This window comes from Penicillium mononematosum (genome assembly GCF_028829835.1).
Source record: "Penicillium mononematosum strain IBT 11891 chromosome Unknown utg000002l:1.0-8112719.0:1.0-8118358.0, whole genome shotgun sequence".
NCBI classification, from domain to species: Eukaryota; Fungi; Ascomycota; class Eurotiomycetes; order Eurotiales; family Aspergillaceae; genus Penicillium; species Penicillium mononematosum.
In genome coordinates this window covers 7,619,725-7,644,805 of record NW_026643272.1, presented here as the reverse complement: position 1 = coordinate 7,644,805, position 25,081 = coordinate 7,619,725, and the positions used below count along the sequence as shown (strand labels likewise).

Genomic DNA, 25,081 nt, shown 5'->3' with positions numbered 1-25,081 from the left:
TTCTACTTACAAGTTTCTACCATCTTCATCTACTCAAACGAACACTGCAATCCTTCTTCTGCAGAAAAAGATGTACCCATGGACGGTCTACGACGACGTTCTACGTCATAAGCAAAAGCATAGTATCAACTCGGTTTCCATCATTCTTGAGTTCGTTGTCATCTTGTCATCCAAACCAAAGCTGTTTACATCTTCGACTTGATCTCCTCGTGAAGAGCCTTGAGCTTGGCCATATCCGCCTGCTCGGCAGGCCAGCCAATGGTCAAACCCTCCTTCTCGTTGGGCTTGGGGATCTATTGTCTTGTTAGTATATATCTCAAAGGCATTTACAACATAAGACCAAATATCCAAAATATAATGAAACATACCATGTGGAAGTGGACCTATTAGAGAGGACTGATTAGCACCTTCACCATTATCAGAGATCCTCAACTGAAACTCACATGGTCAACGACCTGGTGCGCAATGCGTCCATTGTTCTGCAGGACATTGAAATCCTCGGCACCGATGGCCTTGGCAATCCTCTTCGCGACGGGCTGGCGTACATCCTGGTTAGCTATGTCCCTGTTCGCCAATCCAATTCCGGGTCTCTGAGGGACCTTGCGGAATTGCCCCCAAGGTCCTCAAAGGAACGTAATCGAATTCAATCAAGATCGAAGACATTGACTCTCCTCTTCATCCTCTTCATCTTCCTGGGTTCTCTCGTCGACTTACCAGGACCTCAGTTAGGTGCTCATCGGGGATATCAGTCAGCTTTGCGCCGTGGAACTTGGGAATGACAAGCTGTACATATTGTCAGTTTGATTTTCTTTCCTTTTTCATCAATTATCGGTCTTGGATAGCTGGCTGAAGCTATCACCGCAGTTGTGGTGTCTTCACTGGCGCCCCGCCACAAGGGAATAGGTCGGATGCGGGGAAGAGGAATCGAATCGTAGGGAATAATACGCACCGCATGGCCGAGACTCAGCGGCTGGATATCGAGGAAAGCGAAGACCTTGTCGCTCTCGAAGAGCTTCAATGAAGGGATATCTCCTGTATAGCGCAAGGAAGCACGTCAGTCAATCCATATTTTGCTACGTGTCGCATTGGGCATTGCGATAGAAATGTATAAATGTGTAGATATGGTGGTATAAATGGTGGGACATACCCTTGATGATCTTGCAGAAGATACAGGCAGCAGATGACATTTTGCAAAGCTTTAAAGGACCTGGATAAATGATCTTGAAGTTGAAGCTTGAGCTGACGTCGAATGCAAACCTTGGAATAAATTATGCGGGGTCACAAAAATGCAAATGAATTACCCGGCGTGGTTCGAACCCCGACCGTTTCCGTGTCCGAGCGGGTGGCCAAAATAGTAGGGGGAGGGTATTATAAAGTAAATAAGAGAAACACACCCGAGGAGTGGGACAAGTTAGTGCAGAACCCATTTCTTGCCTTTTACCAGAGATGGCCGTGATTTGCCCACCAAACTCCTCTCATCAATCTTTGGAAACACAATGACACAGCTGTCATTTTTTTTATTTTTTCGTATCCTTTTTTACTTCTATTCTTAATTCTTCAGCAGTGAAGCTGTAGATTTGGCAGATTTTTGAAATTGGGGTTGGCATGGTAGATACATATATGAGAGTGCGTGGATATATAGTGCAACTATCATGCTCTTAAGCCACTACCTACGTCGAGATATCAAATTGCTTTATATTGTTTCCTATGGCTACTTAATGTGCCGATACAGAGAGACATGTCACTAGACCCCGTTCAAGAGTAAGAAATAAATGGCCTTATTATTCTCATTCACTATGGCACTATTCATCTAGAAGTGACTATTGCTGTTGATATGTAGCTATTACAGCTTCTGTTCTTACCATATTCCCTACCTAGGATGCTATAAATAGCCATTTCTACGGTTTCAACTTCATATGTCGTAGTTTCCTCCATGCAAAAGGTCTAAAGCCGGTTGGCGAAATACATTCTAGAACAGCCCTGGTGAACTGATGAATGATAATGACCAAACATAGACTTAAGCGGAATGACTTAAGCGGAATACCAAGTACACAACAAGAGCTTATCCAATGGCCATGACTTAATTGCATATAGAAGAACATAAAACAGTGATACTTATAGACATGAATAAGGCCGGGAAACATCCAATCACAGTCCAGGTGTTGTCAGATCAAAACGGGAATTCCCCCCTACAGAGGTTGTAGATAGAGGAGCCCATAGAGTTTGGTCAATATACTAACTTGAAATAAATTAAACAACCAGAAGCCATCATATCAGCCACTCCAAGCAACAAAATGAGAGAAAGACGAGAAAGCGATTTGTTAAAGTGGTGGTGCGTACTTCCGAATCAGGACTAGCGCAATAGTCCCGTGCGGTTCTTCCGACTTGACGCTGCGAAAGACCCTCGCACATCACCACGCCCTTCTTGGCAACACTCCGCTCCAATTCGCTGGTGTCGAGAGATATACCCAGCCAGAGACCATGCAGAAGTCTCGCACCATCAACACTGCCCTGGGGGCCCGGCCCTTTGTGCCAGTCCCGCGGGTTCAGCTTCAATTCCAGCGCAACCTTCAGGATGTCCGCATCACCCGGACTGGCAAGCCCCTCTTGAAGGTCCAAGGTGGCCGGTAAGTGATCAATTGTGCTGTAGGCTTATTGTTCGTGCTTGCTGACGCGCTCTTCTCATAGTTCTTCCATTGGAGGTAGCTGCGCCTTTCCATTTTGATGCTACGCCTCGGTCCCGATGTGCTCACACAATTCTAGGTCACACCGCGACGGTCTTTGGTGCCACTGGTTTCCTCGGTCGCTACATTGTCAACAAGCTCGGTAGGTTGAGAGTGCTGCACTGCAATTGGATCATGGACTAATGGCCTGCAGCTCGCCAGGGATGCACCGTTGTCGTTCCCTACCGTGAGGAGATGGCTAAGAGACACTTGAAGGTCACTGGTGATCTTGGACGAGTTGTCTTCATGGTATGGAATCTTGCTGTCGCATATTCTGTCTGAATTGTGGATGGTGTCTGACCCCAGCATAGGAATACGACCTGCGCAACACTCAGTCCATTGAGGAGAGCGTTCGTCACTCCGATGTCGTCTACAACCTTGTCGGTCGCCAATATCCCACCAAGTGAGTTACAGTGTGTGATACGCATGAATATGTGGTTTCTGACGACCCCAGGAACTTCTCCTACGAGGACGTCCACGTCGACGGCGTCGAACGTATTGCCGATGCTGTTGCCAAGTACGATGTCGACCGCTTCATCCACGTTTCTTCCTACAACGCTCGCCGTGACTCGCCTTCCGAGTACTTCGCCACCAAGGTCAGCATATCTACTGGAACTATACAAGAACGAGAGTGCTGATGACATATAGGCATGGGGTGAGGAGATCGTCCGCAAGATCTACCCCGAGACCACAATCGTGCGACCTGCACCGATGTTCGGTTTCGAGGACAACCTGCTCCACAAGCTGGCCAAGATTGGCAACGTTTTCACCGCCAACCACATGCAGGAGCGTTACTGGCCGGTTCACGTAAGTTCTTCTCCTGGGGTGGACAAGCTGCGTTGAACTAACCCCTGTTGAGGCCATCGATGTCGGTTCCGCTCTGGAGCGTATGCTGCACGATGACAGCACCGCCGGCCAAACATTCGAGTTGTACGGTCCTAAGAACTACTCCACCGCCGAGATCGCCGAGTTGGTCGACCGTGAAATCATCAAGAAGCGCCGTCACATCAACCTCCCCAAGGCCGTTCTCAAGCCCTTCGCCCACTACATGAACAAGTTCCTGTGGTGGCACACCCTGTCCGCCGACGAGGTGGAGCGCGAGTTCATCGACCAGGTGATTGACCCAACAGCCAAGACCTTCAAGGACCTGGGCATGGAGGAGACCGCCGATCTGGCCAACTTGACCTTCCACTACCTGCAGGGCTACCGTAGTGCCTCTTACTACGATCTGCCTCCCTCCACGGAGCGCGAGCGCCAGGAGGACAAGCGATACCTGCATGTGCTGGACGACCAGTAGTTTGTGTTTTTAATGTGTAAATAAGCCTTCCTAGACTCAAATTCGATTTCCTTGTGTTGGACGGTGCAGTGTATTCAATACAGACCAGTATACAAGGCCATAAACCAAAAAAGGAACTTGAACTTTTATAAGACCCATTGGGTTCCTATAGTAAGAGTGAGATACTGTAAATTTAAAGTTGCAGCTATGGTCTGAAGGACCGTACCTGCCTCGAGTGTACCTGCCGCTTTATATGTAGGTATACGATTAAACCAGCCTCCCGTAGAGTGTAGGCCTGTAAATCATACAATATTTCATGCGCGTACCAAAATGCCTACTGCAAACCCAACTAATCCCGTCTGCCCTGCCCATTGCAGTGACCCTAATACCTGGAAAAGTCAGCTTGTTGGTGGACTCTGTGGGCTGGCAGCGCTGTTAATGATCCTGGGGGTTCTGACTTGGGCCTACTGGTATGTATAGTTCTGATTTGCTCTCTCTTGCTGTGTCCATTCTAATAGATATATGCGTAGGTTCCACGCCAAGGAAGCCCGCCTAAAGCACCCCCAGAGACTCATCACCGAAGAATACCTCGCACGAAAGAAAAAGATAAAGAAGTTGGCGAAGGAGCGGAACAAGAGTTCGTGGTGGCACTTCTGGAGCAACAAGGGTGAGTAACTTGAGAAACGCTTATAGGAAGTGTGCGTCTTAGTAAATATACCAATACTAACGAAGAGCATCTCTCTAGCCAAGACGCCTCCCGCCGACAACACCAGACAGGCGCAATCGCGGGGAGCCATTCAAGAAGGAGGAGAGGAGAAAGCTCTCCCCTCGCCTCACGATACTTTGTGACAGCCCATTGGCCGCATTGGCCGAGCTACCTGGTTGCGAGGACCTCCCCCATGTTCAACACGCAGACTCTGGGACTCGGTTGGAGATTATCGCGCTGCGCGGCGGCCTCCGCCTCCCTCACCAGCCTGAAGACGTTGACCGTGACGTCCTGACAAGTGTCCCTTAAGGGCAAGAATCCTGCGCAAAAGGAAAGAGAAGGATGTGCCATGCTCAAATAGTACATATGGCTGTACTGTGGTTTTGTTTTGTTTTGTCCTGTTTTGGATTTGACATGGGTCTTGTCTTGTTTTCTGTTGGTCTGGTCTTTCAGGATGTTGGGGTTTCTATCTATATACCCATGGTCCGTTCCCCCACGGCCTCGTTGGAGTTTTATTCTGGTTTGGCATTATTAATGGGGATTTTGAAAGGTTCCTACACCTTGGGAAGCAATCCATTATTTTAGCAAATGGCCCTTAAGCAAAGTAGAGAGCATTTTCAATCTTTCTCATGAGAACCACTTTTAAGAGTGTGCCACCAGCACAACTTGGGCTTCGATTTCAACGGGCAAAAAAAGCAATTTGCCAAACGGAGAGCATAGGGCGAGTGAACTTCTTTCAGCATAGATTCGAAATTTTGCCTCATCTCCTGTTTTTGACTCTCCGGGAGCGAGAAACCTCGAAGGCCGATACAGCACTTGCACTCTACAGTGCAATGGCCTCTGCCTTTCTTCTTTTTAGACAGATGCCTCTGTTCACAGCATCCGCATTCCCGACTACAACATCCGCCTCGATCCGAACAATCCTGAACCATCTCTTCGCGCATATACCATTTAGGATCACGCCTTAAGTGATCATAGGGGTCCTTGAGTATAGAGTGAAACCTATACTCCGCTCGGTAAAGGGCCCACTCCTTTCTTGGATATTGCAGTTGAGATTTTTCAAGCGCAATTTTTGCATCTTCAAATTGCATCGTATTCATACTAGTTCCAAGAGTTATAGCCTTTTCTAAGGCTGCAACCTTCTGGTGTAACCATTCCTCACGCTGCGTTAGTTCACGTAGAGCGTGCTCGGCAAGGAATAACTCTGTGAGTCTAGATCGAAGGATGCGTTCTGACCCGTATTTGAGAACGCTGTCGTCTTTATCGAGGGTAAAGACAGGCTTATTGAAGAACCCCATGATCCTACGTTGTAGAAAGCCTCCAAGATTAGTATAAGTGTAAGGTAAGAAAGGTTCAGGTATATACTAGTACCTCTGTGGTAGGAGAGAGTACCTAGGTAGGTATACATGTGAATTCTCAATAGAATAAAAATATCAAAGAGGAATGGGATGAGATATAGAAAAGAAGTTCCTACGGCTTCATCACTCCGCCCAAAATAGGATGGAGTATTTAATTATGACGCAACTAGACAGAAAACAAAGACAGAAAAGATAACTTTACGGATTACATGAATGAAAGCGATAAGGAGGATAGGATGATACGAGGATTCAATGCAGCAGAGACGATTAGGACGAGTGTTTATAGTTCTTTAATTCGATTCAATAATAGCATACAAACAGTAATTCCTATACTATAATACTACAGACTCTTTCTTATCAGCCCACCATATATCAGCATACCATGTGACTTTTGCTATCAGTTGAGCTTATCACCATTATTACCCAGGTACCTCCCGAGGTGGATAACATCATATCAATCCCACCTATACCACCTTCACACGAACCAATCCCCCATGCCTCCAACACCAATTCTCCTCCTCAAAACAAAATCCTCCCCACACGATGGCTATGAAGACTTCTTCTCCGCACACAACTACACCCCAGCCTTCATCCCCGTCCTAGAACACCGCTTCCTCAAAAACAACCTCACCCAAGTGCGCGACCTATTCAGCGCCGGCGCATTCAACAATGCCCCCAGAAAATACGGCGGTCTAATCTTCACCAGCCAACGCGCAGTCGAAGGCTTCGCAAACATGATCGAAGAAGAAAAAGACGGTACATCCACCTAACACAACAAACCCAGAAACACATCCAAGCCCAACTAACACAACGCCAACCCGCCAGTCCAATTTAACATCCCAGCCTCCCCACCCTTACTCCTCTACACCGTGGGCCCAGCCACAGCGCGCACACTCACAACCCTCCGCGATAAACACCTCCCGGACGCAACAATCCACGGCGCGGATACAGGAACCGGCGAGAATCTCGCGCATTTCATACTCGACCACTACGATTCCATCTACACCACGCACAAGCCATCTCTCCTTTTCTTGTCGGGGAAGTGCGGAGGGATATCATCCCGAAAACACTAATGGATAAAGCATTACCGGTTGAAAAGCGGGTTGGTGTTGACGAGCTCGTTGTGTACGAGACTGGGGTTATGGAGTCGTTTGAGGGGGATTTTGCGGATGTTGTAGGTAGGTCGGATGGGGCGGTTTGGGTGGTTGTTTTCTCGCCGACTGGGTGTGAGGCTATGTTGAGGGTTCTTGGCTTGGGGCCTTTTGCTGGTTCTGGCTCTGGATCTGGAGATGGGGCTGCAGCTGGGACGCGGCAGGTCTTTGTTGCTACTATTGGGCCTACGACGCGGGATCATCTGCGTGAGAAATTTGGGTTCGAGGCGCATGTCTGTGCACCGAAGCCTAGTCCTGAGGGTGTGCTTGAGGGAATTGAGAAGTTTATGGGTGGGATTTGAGGGGTTGATATGGATATGGGTGGGTGTATATAAATTTGTACTTTGTGTGCATGTTGGTCGCGTGTATATAACTAGATGTAGGCTGGGACTACAAGTATATAATTGGGCATTAAAGCTAGCAGAGGGGCAGTGCAAGTATATTACGAGGCAAGTCAGCTGTTTTGAACACATAATCATATTTCGAGTTGCCCTGCTATCTCTAACATGTATCAAATCACGCTGTCAAGTGAAAGTGCGTGCAGAATAGAATCCAACATCCTCCTAGCCAACCTAATATCATTTGAAAATAGTTAAGTCAGATTTACCGCATGATTTCCTCGTAGATCAAGACTAGAAAAAGTCAGTAAATACCAATAGAAGACGAGAACCAGACTCAAAGGTAAACTCACGCTTCAGCTGCTCCTTACTCAGAGCATCCTTGTTCTTGTCGAAATCGAAGAATCCATCAGGAATGGGCGGTGCAGTGGGCTCATCTTCGGGATCATGGTATGGCTCGAGGTATGGGTGCTTCAGGGCTTCCTCGACAGTGATACGCTTAGCCGGATTGAAAGCGAGCAGCTTCTCGAGCAGATCTAGAGCCATATCGTTGCTCTTGGGGAAGAGTGCACGGAACGGAATCTTCTTCTTAAAGGGGAGGGAGCGGATGTATTCACGGGCACGGCGAGATTTGATGCCGTAGTAATCTTCCATCGTGGGTGTGCCGAGGACATCCAGGATGAGGGTCAACTGATGGTGATCTAGGCGTGTATGTTAGTTATTGTTGTTGCTGCTTGAAGGGAGAAGTGGAATCATACAATCCTTGCCAGGGAAGAGAGGCTTTCCGCTCAGCATTTCAGCCAATATGCAGCCGACACTCCACACGTCAATAGCCTTGGTGTATTCCTTGAATGTCAACATGATCTCCGGCGCACGGTACCAACGTGTAGCCACATATTCTGTCATGAATCCGGAGTTGTCGTCCGTGGAGGCGGCCGAGCGGGCCAGACCGAAGTCGCAGACTTTCAGGTCGCAGTTGGCATTGAGCAGAAGATTGGAGGGCTTCAAATCTCGGTGGAGGACATTGGCTGAGTGCATTGCCTTGAGCGCACGCAGGGTCTGGTAGATAAAGTATTGACAGTGGTCGTCTGAGAGATCTTGTGTGCGGATAACCCGATGCATGTCTGTTTCCATCAACTCCTGCGCGCTGTTAGTAAAGATCGGACATGTCCCATACATGCGCATCTTGTCAGATGGCAAGCTTCGACGTACTTGAATCAGATAAACTTCATTGAAACCCTCGTAGTTACGGGGCCGTTGAATATCCAGGATGGAGATAATGTTTTCGTGGTTAAAGTATCGCAGCAACTTCATCTCACGCAGTGTACGCAGGCAGAACATAGAATGATCGAATGGCGTGATCTTCTTGATGGCAACCTTCTGGCCGGAGGGCTTATGAATGGCAGAGCTGCATGGGGTTAGAGGAGTCTTCACAAAAAATCTCGTACTACTTACCAGACGACACCATAGGCGCCTTCGCCGATAACATCTTGGATCTCGTATTGATCGGATACATTGAAGGAGATCTTCCGGGATCCTCCCGCGGGAGGGCCTTGATGACCCATTTCGAGAACGGTTTCTTTGGTAGACTCAGCCTTCGGGTGATTGTCAGCTTCAAAAATCCGTGGGATCCAGTGGAAAAAGGGCCGAACGCAATCCATGGGGAATCAAACGGGAACCGGGAATTGAAAACAGTAGAAGGGGGATCGCGCACAATTTGCCGATTCAGAGTCCAGGGAACGCAAGTCTTTGGCACCTGAGGTCAATTGCCCAAAAAGCTCGAGCAATTTGACCGCAAGTACGAGCGCGGGGGAACAAACGCAACGACAACGCACGAAAACCGGGAAATAAAGCTTACTTTCGTCTGCGCTGCAATCGAATTGGTGTTTCGGAAAGGCGCTCAAACTCTCGACTGGGTTGGGTTTCAAAGGTCGGCGAGATCTCAGGGAATAAAAGGCGAGGTGTAGAAAAGGTAGGAGGGGGACTTGGTCGTACGAAGCTCCAGGTGGGGAAGATGTGACAGGTACAGCGTCTAGACCTAAGAGACCGAGGTGGGATGCGAAGATCACGGATCAAGGTGTCTGTCAAGTTGGATCACGGTATCAAGCTCAGAGCCTAAGAACGTGGCATGTTAGTGGAATTGACGGTGATGATGCTCGGGTGCATGGAGAAGATGAGCCAAGACGCCGAAGCGGGGTCATCCTCTGCGGGATCACAACGGGTCGACTGGATCGGGACTCACCTTGTCTCGCCTTTTCTCTACCAAGGCAAAGGAAAATAGAGAAGAAAGGAGAGGAGGATGAGAAGAGGTGAACCTGGAGAAACGGCGGGCCGTAGGAGAAGTGGTGGGGCAGAGCTTTGAGGCGGCTCCGGCAAAGGTGAAACAAAGTGGTTCAAATTCAGGAAAGGGAAATTGGCGTCAATTAAAAGAGAAAAGAACGGGGGAGAGACAAGGAATGACGATCCTCGAGAAGCGTAGAGGAACTCGAGAGAGTAGAGGGAGTGCGTAGGTAGGTAGTAGAGGTGTTTCCCCCTGTCTGCTTTCTCTGGTTTGATGGACGTGGAACCTTGGATCACTTTTATCTCCACAAATACATGAGGGGTACTTGGGTCCGACTGGAGTTATCCATATATTACCAAGTAGTCAAAAAGTACTTGTAACCAGAGCGATCTAAGGATCTCCGCCACAGCGCCAAAGTCTCTCACATGTCGCGCTCAATGGACGGCGCTACTGCACCTGGCGAAACTTGTCACAATCATCTTTCCCGCTCCACCACATAGGAGGTGTTAGTTTCATCATGATTGGAGAACCCACCCCTCCTAGTTTCACTAGTCTCAAGGGGTATCCTGTTAATTGGGTCTGAACTCTCAAGGAGTCATATCGGGTCTATATATACGGGGTCTATATACGGATGGGATTTTGGGGGCCGTGCGATGTTCCCAGGGCCGCTTTCTCACGGGTTAATGACTCGTTCCAGGGCTTACGCTTAAATTATATTGGAAAAGGCGTTGAAACATCCAAACTAGAAACTATGCGGACTCTTCTAATGCTAAGAAGTACTAGAATGCTTGTCTTGACCCGAGCACTGTCTTTCAAAAATTAGATCATTTGGTTTGATTGACACCGATTTCCTACTGCTGAAATCATCTTAGCCCTGGCCATTTCCCATGTCCCGTGGAAATCTCCATGGGACTATACAATAAGAGTGGGAAAATGATACCGTTAATTCTTCATAGATGCAATCAGCGTCTATCGCCTGTCAACTATAACCCAGCGATCTACTAGTACTAGATAATCCAAACATGCCCGCCGTGATTGAAAGTCAAACGCAATCTTCCCCAACGTAATGGTACAGGCGGGAGGACTCGCGAAAACACAAATTTCATGGTCCGCAGAGACCAACCGGGCAGTTTCTCATTACTGCACGACCTGAGAGCAAATCGTCAGTGCTGACCGATACGATGGCCAGAGCAGAGGGCTCAAACCTTTTCCTGCAAGGAACCCATCCACTGATCCAAGCTGACACTTTGGTCCGCACGGTCCTCAACCAGCATGGTCTGAGCCCAGAGACGCAGACCGGGCTCACCATCTTCGCGAACAACGTACAGGTGAGGCACGATCATGCTACCCACACCCTTGGCTCGGTGGTCCCGACTCTTCTCAAGCACGGCCCGCACGCGCTGGTTGAACTCGTTCTCGACGTCGGGGAGGGTTTGCTTGCCCACCCGTAACTGCGACTTGTCAGGGACGCCAAAGACATCCTCGATAAGCTGTGGAACAGCATCACGGCCAACCCAGAGGAACTGGGTCTGGCCATCGTCAATGAGGTACAGACCGTAGGGCACGAGGCGGCCCGAAGACAAGTTGACAGAAGGGGGCAGGACGATTTCGCCGGTCTGTGGATCAGGCAAACCCGCATTGTCGGGCATGTCGTGGAGTGAGTACATTCTCGGATAGATATATTGGATGAGAAGCGGCAGGGGCAGGGTCGACAGAAGGCAGAGAGCTGCGGACCGCATGTCCGTGGGGATCTGGGCGGATTTGCGAAGACCAAGCTAGAGAGAAAAAAAATCGATTAGTATAGAACAGCTTATCACAAGCAAAATAGAGAAAACTCACGTTCTTGATCATTGCAAGGAACAGGACAGGCAGGGCTCTCAAATTGGCGGGGAACTGGAGACCACCACCGCTAACACTACCACCCGCAAGCTCCTTGCGGTATGTCTGCAGAAGCTCGACGATCTTGGCCTGAAGAGCCTCGCGAGCGGGTTCGAGGCCGCTGCTCAATGTGCGCTCGACAGCCTTGTGACTGAAGAATGTGGCAATGGCCTGCTGGTCAGCCGAGGCGTAGATGTCTGCCAGATTCTGGGTCGTTGGAAGTGCCAGGGTCAAGACACGGATACGACGTTCACCGTTACAGGTAGTGTGAAGGACAGCCGCCTGCATGCAGACGACCGGCTTTGTAACCGTCTCATCAATGGCCACCTCGACCACATAGGCCTGGTCACGAGGGAAGGCCGGGAAAGCACAGAGATCGGAACTGCGGTTAAAGAAGTTGCCGTAGAAGGTGTTCATACGCAGACCGGTGGTTGCGCGCACGCGGAGAACGGCCTCCAAACCAATCTCCGAAGAGAGATAGTCAGAGAACTCACGGGCGAACTTCATGGCATCCTCAGTTCGTGCAGCGTTCCAACCAGGGTAAAAGTAGGTCTGACCACCAGTGTAGCGGGGCAAGCAGCTTAAAGATGCCACATCTTGGTATTGCGACGAGAAGAGGAACATATCCACAGAGACTTGAGATTTTGAACATTCGACTGCAAAGCTCTTGTAGAAGGAGTTTGCGGTCTGAAGCAGACTCGATTCCTTGCTGGTTCCCAGCACCTTCTTGTCTTCTCTCATAGTGAGAGCACCGTGACCAGCGTTGGGCAAAGATGAGCTCAGAACAGTCATCTTTCCACCGACAGGGGAGATCAACTTGTAACCAGCTCGCAATGCCGCACCCATGGCACAGCTGTTGTTCTGGGTGTTCTGGAACATTTCCTGCAGCTTGCGAAGGAAGACCTCGATGTTCTCCCGGCATTCGCTCAGCGTCACCAGGAGATCACCAGGGATGGGGAGGAAAGGCTCGTCCAGATCGCTGACAACCAACATCTGGGGCTCCGAGGACCCTGACTCGTCGCGGGGAATGCTGAAGTAGTGCAAGCTTGAGTCCACTGCAATAAAGCCGAGGCGAGTACGTCGGTCTGCGTTCGGGATGCGATCAAGGCTCTCCTGGATGGTGCGAGCGGTGGTGGCCAAAAGACCGTTGGTCACCGAGGCATAGCTCACATCGATCAAGAAGAGGTATACCAGAGGTTGAGGTGGTCGGACCATGTATTCCTGCGGCGCAACGAATTCGACCATGCTGTGGTTCAGATCGGCACGCAGCGCACGATCGGCGGGCTTTTGCAGTGTAGAGTCCCAATCGAAGGCTTGTGGCACATCGTTCGTCAGGTTGCACATATTACAGCGCCAGCGGTGGCCATGGTCGAGGAAGGTGACAAAGGGGTTGATATAGGAGCGGCAACGTCGGCATCGTGAGATGACTTGGTCTGGAATCACAGGAATAGGGTCCTCGGCGTCGTGAAGGGAAGCATACGGTTGGATGACAAGGGCGAAGGGCAACTTTGATTTCTTCAGAAGGGAGCTAGTTGTGGGGACAGCGTTGAGCGTAGACCGCATATATTTCGTAGGGCAATTGGCCTCGGGCGATGGGTAAACACTGGTCTGTCAATTGTTAGCATATCTACCACATGCGCAATGTGACATCTTATACATACCCCCGGAGGCAAGATAATTGGAGGAGGGGATAGTCCAGCTCAGCGACGTTGAAAGGTTGGGATCGAAGGTCCGTGGGGTAAAGCTGGTTGAGCTGCACTTGAGGTCGCATAGGGGCTTGGGCCACAGGCTGCGGGGGCGGCATGTGATGAGGCTCGCTCATTCCCATTCCACCGAATTGCTGGGTCATCTGCGTGACATCGGCGGCAACAGGCGCGCCATATGTTGGCGCTACAGGCTGCATTTGGCTGGGGTCCGCACCGTATACGGGTTGTTGATATCCTGCAACTTGGGGCTGCTGGGGGTAGGGCCCGTAAGCACCCCCAGCCGTGGGTTGTCCACCGAGCGCGGCATTGGCGCCGGAGCCAAAATCAAATGCCTCACCAGCATACGCTCTCTTCTTCTTTCCAGCTGCAGCAGGTGCAGGCGCGCCTTGCCCTTGGACCGGGGACTGTGTGGGTTCTGGGGAGCCGTAGGCGGGCTGGCCATACCCTTCCTGGGGAGGGAATCCCCCCTGTGGTGCTGCCATTAGAGTCGAGTAGGTTGTGTTTAGTCGTACTCGGGTGTTGGGAGGAAAAGAGGGTTGCGCTAGTCACAAAGTCGGCGGGTGGAATCGATATGAGGAGGCGGGTGGTAACAGCTCCTGGAACCCCACAATCAGTTTCTCGTCAACGGAACAGGGTGTACCGGTTGCGTACAGGGCAAGCTGTACCTTTAGAAAACCCAGAAGTATCACAAAATGCAGTGGCGAGGCAAAGGACAGCTCACCAGAAGAAACCAAGGGAGTGTGGGAGAGGCGGTGATGATGGTCTACGGTGGCCTTTAGGTCGTGGTGCTCCAGCCAATCAGAGGCCATGGAACATGTGACGAGAGGCGTCAACTGGTGTTTTTATATACTGTCCGACAACATCTGATACTGAGTATAACACGGGTTGGATATCAATGGTGAGCGCTATATATGTAGTGTTTATTCTCAACAAGATGATCTGTATATATCCCCAGGTATTTGGACTGGAAATGAAGACTTAGCCTTTAGTGCAAGCGTGGAGCACGTCTATAGATTATACTGTGCTGTGGATTGTAATAATGAGATTATGAAGCTTTCAAGTTGATTATTCTACTTAAATTGCATTGGAGCAATTATGTATCCCCGTTGTGGTTCGAGTCTTCGGAATGTACTGTATAAGCTGCGTTGTGGAGCAAAGAAGCGGTTGCCCTGCCAACATCATCCACATCGGCTGCTGCACAAGAGAACTCCTCCCACACGTTCCACAACCTTCAGTTCTGCATACACCCAGTAGTTAGTTTCGTTTCTTTGTTTTTGGGGAGGATTTTATTGCTCTCTTTTTTTTTTTCTTTTGGCTTTACACTTGGTTCTAGTCATTCCTTCGGTTTCTTTGGATTGGATCACATCCCTGACCAGGACTCAGACCATCACACGACAAGTGAATGAGCATCCCGCCACAATGAGTGTCCGAGTTGTCGCGCGTATCCGTCCTCTTCTCAAGTCCGAACGGGAGGCCGATGTGATCGTTCGTACAGGATCTTCCGCTACCGCCGCGTCCAAATCTCGCCAGTCAATAAGCAACAAGAGTGACAAGAGCGACAAGAGTGACAAGAAATTGGCGGCATTGAGGGACAGGGATAATGTGGTTCGGATTCCGAACCCCAAGAATGAGGGGGAGGAGTATGCTTTCCAGTTCAATGGCGTGTACGACGCGGAGGTGTCGCAGCAGGAGCTGTTTGATGCTGAAGGTGAGTTGCTGTTCAGAGCTCACCAGGCCTGCGATTGGCTACCATATTGATCCGAGTGACAGTTGCGCCAACAATTAAGCATCTTCTCAACGGATTCGACGTGACCCTCTTCGCATACGGTGTCACCGGAACAGGCAAAACACACACAATGCGTGGTGGGAAAACCCTGGCAGACCGAGGTGTAATCCCGCGTCTACTCAGCGGCATTTACAGACGCAGTCGCAAGATTGAAAAAGATAGCAATGGGGAGACGACAGTCCAGGTTGCCCTGAGTTATTACGAAATCTACAACGACAAGGTGTTTGACTTGTTCGAGCCGCCCGAGAAGCGCACAATGTCAGGTCTTCCTCTCCGGGACAACGGCGGCAAAACCGTGGTTTGCGGGCTGAGCGAGAAGCCGTGTACCACTTTGAAGGAGTTTGAGCAGCTTTATGACCAGGCCAACACTAACCGATCCACCTCCGCGACAAAGGTATGATATCATGCCGGAAGCTCGGGTGTAAATTCTCTTGCTAAACATCCAATATAGCTCAACGCCCATTCCTCCCGATCGCACGCCATTCTTGGTGTGAAGGTTACCGTCACCTCTCCTGACAAAGTCCGCGTCAGCACTGCTTCCGCTATTGATCTTGCAGGATCCGAAGACAATCGACGGACAGAGAATGATAAGGAGCGCATGGTCGAATCGGCTAGCATCAACAAGAGTCTTTTCGTCCTGGCGCAGTGCGTCGAGGCTATCAACAAGAAGCAGCATCGCATCCCATACCGCGAGTCCAAGATGACAAGAATTTTGTCATTGGGACAGAACAATGGCCTGACAGTGATGATTCTCAATCTTGCGCCTGTCCGATCTTACCAACTTGATACAATTAGCTCTCTGAACGTCGCCAACCGCACTCGGAAGATCGAGGTTCGAGAAGTAGAAAACGATCCCATGTTCAAGGGACCGCCCCGGCCATTGAACCGGCCATCTATGGGCACGCGGCAACCTTTGCGCGCACTGACAGCTTCTGTGAACGTCAATATGCCGGCGCCCGCCCCGAAGGACTCCGCGGAAAAGGAAGACGGGAAACCCGTCAAGGCATTCAGCGTATATTCGGACAAGCCGCAAACCAAGCTTGTTAGCCAGCTTCGGAAACCGGAAGCACCGAAGCGCACTTCGATCTCCAACGCTCCCTCCGGTCTTCCGTCATTGAAGTCCGCTCGTCAGCCCCTGGGTGCGCAATCCACGGCGCGCCATGAAGACTTCTCAGCTGCTAAGATCGAAGAGATGGTTGAGAAGAAGGTTGAGGAGATTCTAGCTGTGCGGGCTGTGAGCGAAAAATCGAGGCAGACGCAAGTCCATGAGCTTAACGAACAGCTGCAGAAGCGATTGGAACAGTTGGAGCAGCGGATTGATGGCACAGAAGATGCGCGGGCCGAGGGTCTGTCATACCTGCTGATGGCTAAACAACATCAGGCACGCGGTGAAGACAGCTCAGCCCTGAGGATGTACCAGCTGGCAGCTCCCCATTTTCCGCATAATGAGAAGCTGGCAGGAAAGATTGCTGCTCTGAAGGAGCGCGTTCACGCAAAAGCTTGGGAAGAGAAACCCCACTCCCCGCCCAAGGGGAGGTTGGGTAGCATGCTCTCCCTCAAGAAGGACGTAACACAAACCCTAGGCAAACGCCAAGCAGACGAAGACTATATGGACCAGACTTATGCCAGCTTTTCAAGCGACGAGGATGTTCCTCGTCCAAAGCACAAGAAGCGTGCTGCAGCTAAGCTCGGTCAGATCGAGGAAGCCCCCGAACTGCTTGATAGTGAAGACCCATCCATCTCTCCGCGGACGATGCATATTCTCTCCATCATTAACTCGCGGGATGTGAGCCAAATCAAACTGCTTAAGGGAATGGGTGCCAAGAAGGCAGAGGCACTTGTTGATTGCCTCTGCGAGATGGACCAGACATCATTGGATACAACCGACAGTGGAATCGTCTCAGACCATCAATTCCAGGTCAACAGCCTGGCACAACTGAGCCAGTTGAAAGGTGTTGGGGTCAAGACGGTCGAGAACATGAGACAAGGAGTATTGGCTTAATTGCTGCATTTTTGGGCGGCATATACCGGAGCATAATTGTTTTTTTCTTCTTTTTTTTTTCATGCATCATCCTTCAGCGACGGTGCCACGGCGTTTTCGTGTCTATACTTTGCTAGGTATTCTGGACTTTTTTTTTTTGAATCCATCCGGGACAACTTGGGACATCCTCATTGCACCCTTTTGTTGTCATACCCCTTTCATCATAAGCATCGATCTAAGATCCTTTCAGGTTTGTCCTTTCCTTACAGTTCGCCATTAGAAGGTATGGCTTAGGAGACTTTTTCCAGGTAGTATTTTTCTCCAAGGCCCTTCATAATATTCTTCTTCTTCTTTTCTTTAGTACCACTCCAGGCAGCTTGCTGGCACAGAGTTCGTGTATTAAAGACCCAAAACCGCCAGAAGCCCCTTCTCTTGTAAACCAAGCTCCTCATCCAGTTTGGTCCATAATCTCGACCTAGCCTCTGGATCATTACAATAAGATTTTGCAGGCGCTTCCCATATCCGATTGATATATTTCCCTCCACCACGCCCATTCTCCGCACCGACACCCTGCTTCTTAGGATCTGGCCCAAACTCCAAGCCAGTGGCTGCATGGGCAACAGCCAATCCACCCTGCTGCGACGTGATAGCAACATATCGCAAAAGCCAGCCCAGTCCGCCCGGGGCCTTACCCGCATCCTCAAGACCGTCCCATATACCCGAAGCCACAAAGCCGGGATGGACGCCGTTGATTGTGATGTGGATGTACTCGGGGTGTTTGAGGAGTCTTGACTGCATCTCTGCAACCCACGTTTGGAAGTAGAGCTTATTATTCTGATAATCGTTGCCCTTCCAGCTTAGTTTACCATTAACGCGGTCTAGATCGAAGACTCCTAGATGGTGGTAGCACGAGGTCGTGCAGATAATTCTTGGCTCGGCGCTGCGAGCGAGAGATGGTAAGAGTCGAAGGGTCAGCAGTACATGGGATAAGAAGTTGACCTGGGCGATTTCATCAATGTCTGTCCGTATGTACCAGGAGTTAAATTCAACAAGAGAAATAGGGAAACGGACCTGATGAACCAGCTGGAACCCATCTTTCGTTATACGGGTTTGCATGGTCGACTCTGCAATGCCGGCGTTGTTGCATAGGATATGCAAAGCGCGGTCGCATTGCAGCCATCTTTGACAGAAAGCGTCGACGCTACTGAGATCTGCCATGTCGATCTGCCACCATTCGATGGTGGATGAATGGCCGTGCGCCGCGGCGAGGTTTTTACATTCGTTCACGGCGGCTGTTGGATGCTGTTCCCATGTGGGTGGCTCGCGACAGGCGAGGATTAGGTTTGCGCCCCATGATGCGAAGGATTTTGCCGCTTCGAAGCCGACGCCGTTGTTGGATCCGGATATGATAATCCATTTGTCGGTTAGATTGGTGCCCGGGACGTGTTGGTCTGTGAGGAAAGTGCTGTTTATACCCCTCACGGCCTGTAATAGATCGTATAATCCGGAGAAAATTGAAGGCATGTTAGGACAGGGCTTTTGGCATGAAGACCAAGGATGATATGTACTTGGGATGAAGGAAAGAAGGGTCGACCTGTAAAGCAGCGGTATGTCTTAGATGGGAAGCTAAGGCCTAGCCGTATCTGATTAGGATCCTTGCAAAGTACCGGTAGAAATTCTGTTGCCTTCGAATAAAGATATCCAGGGTTCACTCATTTCATTGTAGAGGCATTTTAAATTTTGGTCATAAAGCTGTGTAGGAGGATGCTATATACCTAGGTAGGGTCAGACTTAAAACTTCAGTTCAAAACAGACAAGAGCTGGGGACCTCAGACACCCCCATATAATCAAAGCTGTTCCACTTTCGGGATTAGGTAGAGGTACCTAGGTAGTTAACCTATATAAAAAGAATGTAATCTAGGCTTTCACGGAATTGACTAGACTCATACGCGATATATGGTATAAATGCACGATCTGTGGAGTAGTAGCCTGGGAGTCTGGTAACTATATCTAGAAAGATTGACATCTTAGCTAGCAGTACTTAATGCTTTAGGTACAGCTATTGCATTCAACTGCCGAACGCATTGACCTTTCTGCGATGGATCAGCCAATTAATCAGTAATGATGGATTAAGTTGGATTATCCCCCGCGACGGAGAATTTCTGTGCAGTCCGGGGTTGAATTTCCCACCAGTCACTATAGTAAGTAATACTTGCCTCAAAGAGCCAAGAACTCTTCTGCATATCATGGATAATTCTTCCCATTCTATTCGTGTGAATCAGCACAGCCATTTTGTCTGTCCGTCTTGTCCGTCTTGTCCGGATAATTTAACAGGGCCTGCACTCGTATTCATTGATTGAGAGATTTAATTCCACCGGAGTTTCGAGTTTCTACGTATCCATATATAATATGATGGCCTCCTATACCTTTGACATTCCCACAGCACCATCCTCGGCAAGTAGCCCCGATGAAGCTCCTCACTCTCTCCCTCCTGGCCGCCTCCCCGGCGGCAGCGCGGTCTTACCTCTCCTGGATGGCCGATTCCTGGATCCTCAACAACCAGGAACATGAAGGTCCATACTGGTACGGGCGCGCAACCATCTACGAAGGCTACGAGGCAGCCTACTCACTGTACGGCAACGAGACCCTGCTGGACTGGTACCACTCGCAAATCGACGAGGTGGTCGCTCCTGACGGCTCAATTGTCGACTTCAACGAGACGTACTACTCGCTCGACGACTACCGGATCGGGAACAATTTCCTATACTGGTACGAGCGCCTCAGGGGAGGAGAAGTACCGGCTTGCTGCGGATCGCATCCGGGCGATGCTGGACCGACACCCGCGCACGCCGACAGGCGGGTTCTGGCACCGGGCGCCGATCTATGCGAATCAGATGTGGCTGGATGGGATTTTCATGGCGGACGTATTTTACGCCAAATGGACGGCGCTATTCGATGCGCAGAATGTCACTGCCTGGGAGGATATTGTGCTGCAGTGGGATAAGATCGAGGCGGCTACGAGAGATGAGCCGACCGGTCTGCTTGTGCATGGCTTCGACGAAAGCAAGACGGCTGTATGGGCTGACCCGGTGGATGGTGCGTCGCCGCTCGTCTGGAACCGGGCTGTCGGGTGGTATTTTGTCTCCCTGATTGAGGTCCTTGATGTCTATCCCAAGCATCTGGATGGATACCAGCGGCTGCTGGGTTACTATAAGAGACTCGCACGAGGTCTTCTCCAGACGCAGGACCCAAAGGTCCATGGCTGGAAGCTAATCCTGAGCAAGGGTATGTTAATAGAAAGGGTAACTACTTTGAGAGCTCCGCGGCAGCAATGTTCGCCTATGGTTGGCTTGCCGGTTTGCGACGAGGCTATATTGACGAAAGGACCTATGGACGGCCCGCAGCGAGAGCGTATAACCACCTGATTGATGACTTTGTGACGAAGCATCAGAATGGAACGTTGACCTGGGAGGGAACGGTACGCGTTGGCTCGCTGAACAGTGATGCCAGTTTTGAGGTAAGGCTTTGGCAAAATAGGTATATGAATGTGCTAGATCTGACCGTTATGCAGTACTACACCGACATTCCAGTTGTCCCGAATGATACGAGAGGCGTCGGTCCTTTCTTGCTTGCTTCTTATGAGTGGGAGCTTCGACAGAAGCGGTCGTGAAGTGAAGTATACTGCACTAGGGATATTCAGGACAAGATAGTGCAAGCAGTCGGCCACTCTGTGCTTTGTATATTTTGTGACGCGGCAGAATGTATAATGGTCTATGTTATGGTATTTAATCATCTGGTCACTGTACACTGGAAATATCCTTAATCGATTATTCTGTCTGTATGTCTGTGGGAAGGTACCGGATATACAAGACTATCAGTCTTTGTTGACAAATTCCGCCATCTTCAACTGTGTCTTCGGTACAATATAGTGGTCAAATGTTTTCCGAGCCTGGGTTCTCTGCTCAAACGCATAGGCCATCTCAATGAGAGCCGGCTCACTCCATTTCAACCCCATGAATCCAAGACCCATGGGGACGCCAGGTGCCACCGAGGTAAGATTCCACGGCGGACTCACCTGCACCGGAGTTCCCACGGGGTACGCACCCATCGGCACAGTGATGACGGGTCCGCCGACGACTGCCGAAACTGGATATCCCAGGTCGGTCGGGAGCACAACTGCGTCGAGGTGGTCCCTGTTGATCACTCCGAACACGCCTCCTTCGCCCCCGTAGTAGAGGTTTTTCAGGTACCGAGGCCAGAACTCAGGCGAGGTGTTGTTTATCCCGGCTTGGAGGGCTTGATCCCATGTCGCGGTGTCCCGAGTTGGCCACTCCTCGAGGGCGTACCTGTGCGTGAAGGACTGGACTTCTTCGAGATTGTGTACATGGTGGGGGTTTGTCTTCAGGTTGGAGAGATAATCGGCTAGTCCGCTGATAAAGTCCGCTTGGAGGACGGTCTCACTACCGTCGCGAATGAAATCCTCATACGCCGTGAAATTCGCATTGTCGACAATGGTGGCACCGGCATCTCTGAGGACATTAACCGCGGCCTCGAATGCAGCGTAGTAGGGTGCTTTTGAGCTGTCGTAATTCAAGTCAAGGACGTTCCGTGGTATACCGATCCGCTTTCCCTTCAGGCCGTTCATTTTACAGTGCTTGACGTAATCAGGGGCTTGTTGCTTATACGGCGCGGCGAGAGTATAGTTATCATGACCGTCTTGGCCGGCAATAGCCTGGAGGACCAAAGCGGCGTCTTCTACCGTTCGTGTCATTGGACCGATGCTGTCTTGGTGCTCACTGATGGGGACGACGAGGTAGCGAGACGTCAGTCCGACCGTAGGCTTGATGCCGACAAGCCCGCTCTTTTCACCGGGGCTGGTGATACTCCCGGACGTCTACTTGTCGCATTAGGCATTTTCAAGATGTGGCGGGAATGAAGAAAGCATACCTCAGTCCCCAAGCAAGCATACGCAAGACCAAGATCAGCTGCAACGCCGCTCCCGCTGGACGATCCGCTGGGGTCCTGGTTCGGGACATGGGCTGCGATGACCTGTCCGCCCCAGGCGCTCCATCCATTAGATGAGTTGCCGGAACGGTAGTTGGCCCATTGAGAGAGATTCGTCTTGCCGAGGATGATTGCGCCGGATTTGCGCAACTTGGCCGCAATGGCGGAATCAGAAACTGGTTTCGCATCCATTAAGGCGTATGATCCAGCTGGGGCGTTGTTAGTAATGTTTTCACCTCTCGATGCAACGGCATCCTACCATTCGTTTGCATCTTGTCATCGGTAGCGATATTATTCTTGATCAGAATTGGGAGGCCATGGAGAGGTCTCAAAGGAATAGACAAGTCAGTCGCCCACTCACGTACTCAAGACAAAAGACATATCAACGTATCTGTACATACCCTCTTAAGATTCCATTTTTTCGCTCGTCGTCCAAGTCCCGGGCAATTTTCCACGCATCCGGATTAATTTCAACAACGGCGCGGACGGTGGAATTGACCTCTTCGTTGCGCTTGACGTATGCCTGGGATGTTTCAGTTCTTAGCCTCTCATACTGAGTGGGGGAATAGTGCCTACATCAACCAGATCCACGCTTGTAAAGCACCCAGCCACTAGTCCATCCTGGAGTTCAGTGGCAGTGGCGGTTAGGAGGTCCGGATAGCTGCATTTGGCAGCTGGGACACGTTAGTATACCAATTTGGATCGTTGGGAGCTGCCTTTACCGGTAGGGGTTGTGCAAAGCGCAAAGATGGCTAGAGCCACAGCTTTCAATTTCAAGATTGCCATGACTAGAGACGACAAAGTATTTTGTCTGCGAGCACTAGGTAGTCGATTCAGGACAACGTACACCCTTCCCAACTTTTATACCCGGACCCGTAAATTCCCAGCTCAATTACGGGCGGGGGGGCTATTGATAAGAGACGTGATTATTAATTCGCTTGTAGAAGATCATCATTAATTTGGAGTCAAAGCAGATATAAAAGAGACCAAAATTGAAGCCATACCGGGCTTATAACTAACAGAAATCAAGATATGGCGAGCGTACGGGTAAGAATCAGAATTGGTAAAATTTCTCTAACTAAAATCAACACTGAATTTGACAATCTGCCCAGGTGCCCCCTGGTTTCAGCTGAGGGGATTCTAACTGCCCAGGGGTCAGTCTAGAAAAGACTTGGCGGGGACTACTTAGGTGGCCCTACTGGAAAAGAAAGCTTACATAATTCCTAGTCCCAGCCCTGGAGCTTGGAGGTACCTACCTAGGTACCTAGGTAGGTAGTAGCGATCTTGTAGTATTTAACGATCTGTTATAGGAGTAAGTTGTTTTGTACAGTGTTAAATACTTGATCCTATTCAACCTCAGATAGTCAACTAATGTAGGGTATTAAAGATCTAGTATACCGATAAAGGTTTTGTACTGCATATCTATTATAAGCCCACCGCTTGACTGAATGGCAAAGTATTCAGTTTATTAAATCGACGCCCATCATACTAATTCGGCGTACTGGGTTAATAGAACACGAAATAAACACAACTGTATACCCATAGAAGATCGGGAGCTCCTTCTAGGGCAAGGCTGAGCACTAATCGGAAACGGAAAGCCAACCTTGGAGGTGGCAGAAGTATCTCACTAGTCAGATATTACATTTAGTTAATCCTTGTTATCCTTTAGATAGCTACTACATCACCAAAGGGGAGATTATCTATTAGATCTAAAAAAAGAAACCGAGAAGACACCTAAAAAGACCAAAACCGACTTGACAAGGCGCAAGTACTATACCTTGGTAAGTTTAAACCCACCAACAGCCCCCCCCTGGCAAAAGCAAACAAAGTCGATCCAACAATCATGACAACACCACAGAAAATCTGCAGCCGAGTATAACTGCCATGGAGAACATCCGGCACCAAGGCACCGCCAATGGGAGTACCGGTCAATGCCGCAAATGAGATGACAGCAAAGAAAGTACCGTTACGCACGCCCACCTGGCGAAGATCGGAGATCTGCGCCACAAGAGCTGGTGCAAGTGAGACAAACGCACCAGAGCCGAAGCCGTACAAGGCGCTGAACACAATTGCCGGGGCATTGCCCTTTGACGGTAGCCAGAGGGCTCAGGACAAGGATTGCCGAGAAGAACGTTGTTATGACCATCATGTTGTAGCGGCCGACCTTGTCGGCGAGATAACCTGGAAGTGTGCGGCCGAAGATACTATTTGGATTTCGTTAGTTCATCTACGAGGTAAGTGTATGGAGCAGAAAAGTAAGAACTCACCTAGAAGCATTCAGAATCGGAATCAGATACCCAGCCAGATTGGAAGACATGCCATATCTCTCCGCCTGGGTAATAACAAAAGTGAAGGGCAAGAACATGCCCCAGAAGAAGCAAAAGGCAGCAGCAAGCGTAAGTGCGAACTTGAGCTCAGCCAACGGCCTAAGGAAACTCAGGATATCGAATGGCTTGGGACGATGCGGCAATCTCGACTTCAGCGTGAGATTGGCAATACCTAACATGAACAAAATGAGGAAGGCGCAGATTCTCATCGCCCAGGGGAATCCGACTTTGGGAATTAGTTGGGTGACCATGATAGGGAAGATGACTCCGCCCAGACTGGATCCAGCGGCTGTTACGCCGAGGGCGAAGGCACGACGCTTAGCGAACCAGGTGCTGACGGAGTTGACGGAGGCGTTGAAGATGGCGCTTGCGCCGATTGGGCTGCAGATTCCTTGCGCGAGAATAAATTGGTAGTACTCTGTCGAGAGGGAAGCCATCATTAGACCGAAGACGTGGAGGATTGTGCCGACGAGGAGGATCCAGCGCGGGCCGTAGCTGTCGAACATCGTTCCGAATATTGGGCCCTGGGGAGGATGTTAGAATGCGTCTTTGGGTAGGAGAGTGAT

At 50.1% G+C, this 25,081-nt stretch overlaps 11 protein-coding genes across 11 annotated transcripts; 6 read left to right on the top strand and 5 right to left on the bottom strand.

Moving 5' to 3' along the window:
- Positions 1-185: 185 nt before the first annotated feature.
- On the bottom strand, positions 186-1,187 carry N7519_004700 (HIT family protein; the record flags this gene model as incomplete). Its single annotated transcript, XM_057291476.1, has 6 exons — positions 186-293; positions 369-383; positions 444-536; positions 715-783; positions 950-1,032; positions 1,148-1,187. 6 exons carry the CDS (start codon positions 1,185-1,187, stop codon positions 186-188), a joined length of 408 nt encoding a protein of 135 aa, XP_057152678.1.
- A 1,294-nt stretch (positions 1,188-2,481) lies between these two features.
- N7519_004699 (complex I NDUFA9 subunit family protein) lies at positions 2,482-4,020 on the top strand (the record flags this gene model as incomplete). The annotated part of the gene is made up of 8 exons (XM_057291475.1): positions 2,482-2,627; positions 2,689-2,702; positions 2,764-2,826; positions 2,878-2,972; positions 3,035-3,126; positions 3,178-3,319; positions 3,372-3,530; positions 3,583-4,020. The coding sequence occupies 8 exons, from the start codon at positions 2,482-2,484 to the stop codon at positions 4,018-4,020; spliced, it is 1,149 nt and encodes a 382-aa protein (XP_057152677.1).
- Positions 4,021-4,329: 309 nt separating this feature from the next.
- On the top strand, positions 4,330-5,014 carry N7519_004698 (uncharacterized protein; the record flags this gene model as incomplete). Its single annotated transcript, XM_057291474.1, has 3 exons — positions 4,330-4,469; positions 4,530-4,666; positions 4,773-5,014. The coding sequence occupies 3 exons, from the start codon at positions 4,330-4,332 to the stop codon at positions 5,012-5,014; spliced, it is 519 nt and encodes a 172-aa protein (XP_057152676.1).
- Positions 5,015-6,557: 1,543 nt separating this feature from the next.
- On the top strand, positions 6,558-7,136 carry N7519_004697 (uroporphyrinogen-III synthase HEM4; the record flags this gene model as incomplete). Its single annotated transcript, XM_057291473.1, has 2 exons — positions 6,558-6,819; positions 6,889-7,136. 2 exons carry the CDS (start codon positions 6,558-6,560, stop codon positions 7,134-7,136), a joined length of 510 nt encoding a protein of 169 aa, XP_057152675.1.
- Positions 7,137-7,817: 681 nt separating this feature from the next.
- On the bottom strand, positions 7,818-9,117 carry N7519_004696 (mitogen-activated protein kinase; the record flags this gene model as incomplete). Its single annotated transcript, XM_057291472.1, has 5 exons — positions 7,818-7,846; positions 7,906-8,253; positions 8,311-8,692; positions 8,765-8,960; positions 9,008-9,117. The coding sequence occupies 5 exons, from the start codon at positions 9,115-9,117 to the stop codon at positions 7,818-7,820; spliced, it is 1,065 nt and encodes a 354-aa protein (XP_057152674.1).
- Positions 9,118-10,970: 1,853 nt separating this feature from the next.
- Positions 10,971-13,899, bottom strand: N7519_004695 (COPII subunit SEC24; the record flags this gene model as incomplete). Its single annotated transcript, XM_057291471.1, has 4 exons — positions 10,971-10,982; positions 11,039-11,608; positions 11,673-13,314; positions 13,373-13,899. The coding sequence occupies 4 exons, from the start codon at positions 13,897-13,899 to the stop codon at positions 10,971-10,973; spliced, it is 2,751 nt and encodes a 916-aa protein (XP_057152673.1).
- A 937-nt stretch (positions 13,900-14,836) lies between these two features.
- N7519_004694 (kinesin family protein) lies at positions 14,837-17,205 on the top strand (the record flags this gene model as incomplete). The annotated part of the gene is made up of 3 exons (XM_057291470.1): positions 14,837-15,125; positions 15,188-15,597; positions 15,655-17,205. The coding sequence occupies 3 exons, from the start codon at positions 14,837-14,839 to the stop codon at positions 17,203-17,205; spliced, it is 2,250 nt and encodes a 749-aa protein (XP_057152672.1).
- A 378-nt stretch (positions 17,206-17,583) lies between these two features.
- Positions 17,584-18,708, bottom strand: N7519_004693 (uncharacterized protein; the record flags this gene model as incomplete). The annotated part of the gene is made up of 1 exon (XM_057291469.1): positions 17,584-18,708. The coding sequence occupies one exon, from the start codon at positions 18,706-18,708 to the stop codon at positions 17,584-17,586; it is 1,125 nt and encodes a 374-aa protein (XP_057152671.1).
- Positions 18,709-19,651: 943 nt separating this feature from the next.
- N7519_004692 (uncharacterized protein) lies at positions 19,652-20,854 on the top strand (the record flags this gene model as incomplete). The annotated part of the gene is made up of 4 exons (XM_057291468.1): positions 19,652-19,905; positions 19,961-20,469; positions 20,514-20,701; positions 20,756-20,854. The coding sequence occupies 4 exons, from the start codon at positions 19,652-19,654 to the stop codon at positions 20,852-20,854; spliced, it is 1,050 nt and encodes a 349-aa protein (XP_057152670.1).
- Positions 20,855-21,058: 204 nt separating this feature from the next.
- On the bottom strand, positions 21,059-22,974 carry N7519_004691 (putative amidase; the record flags this gene model as incomplete). Its single annotated transcript, XM_057291467.1, has 6 exons — positions 21,059-22,078; positions 22,132-22,397; positions 22,448-22,515; positions 22,590-22,711; positions 22,765-22,862; positions 22,911-22,974. 6 exons carry the CDS (start codon positions 22,972-22,974, stop codon positions 21,059-21,061), a joined length of 1,638 nt encoding a protein of 545 aa, XP_057152669.1.
- A 1,129-nt stretch (positions 22,975-24,103) lies between these two features.
- On the top strand, positions 24,104-24,929 carry N7519_004690 (uncharacterized protein; the record flags this gene model as incomplete). The annotated part of the gene is made up of 2 exons (XM_057291466.1): positions 24,104-24,422; positions 24,490-24,929. The coding sequence occupies 2 exons, from the start codon at positions 24,104-24,106 to the stop codon at positions 24,927-24,929; spliced, it is 759 nt and encodes a 252-aa protein (XP_057152668.1).
- Positions 24,930-25,081: the final 152 nt, after the last annotated feature.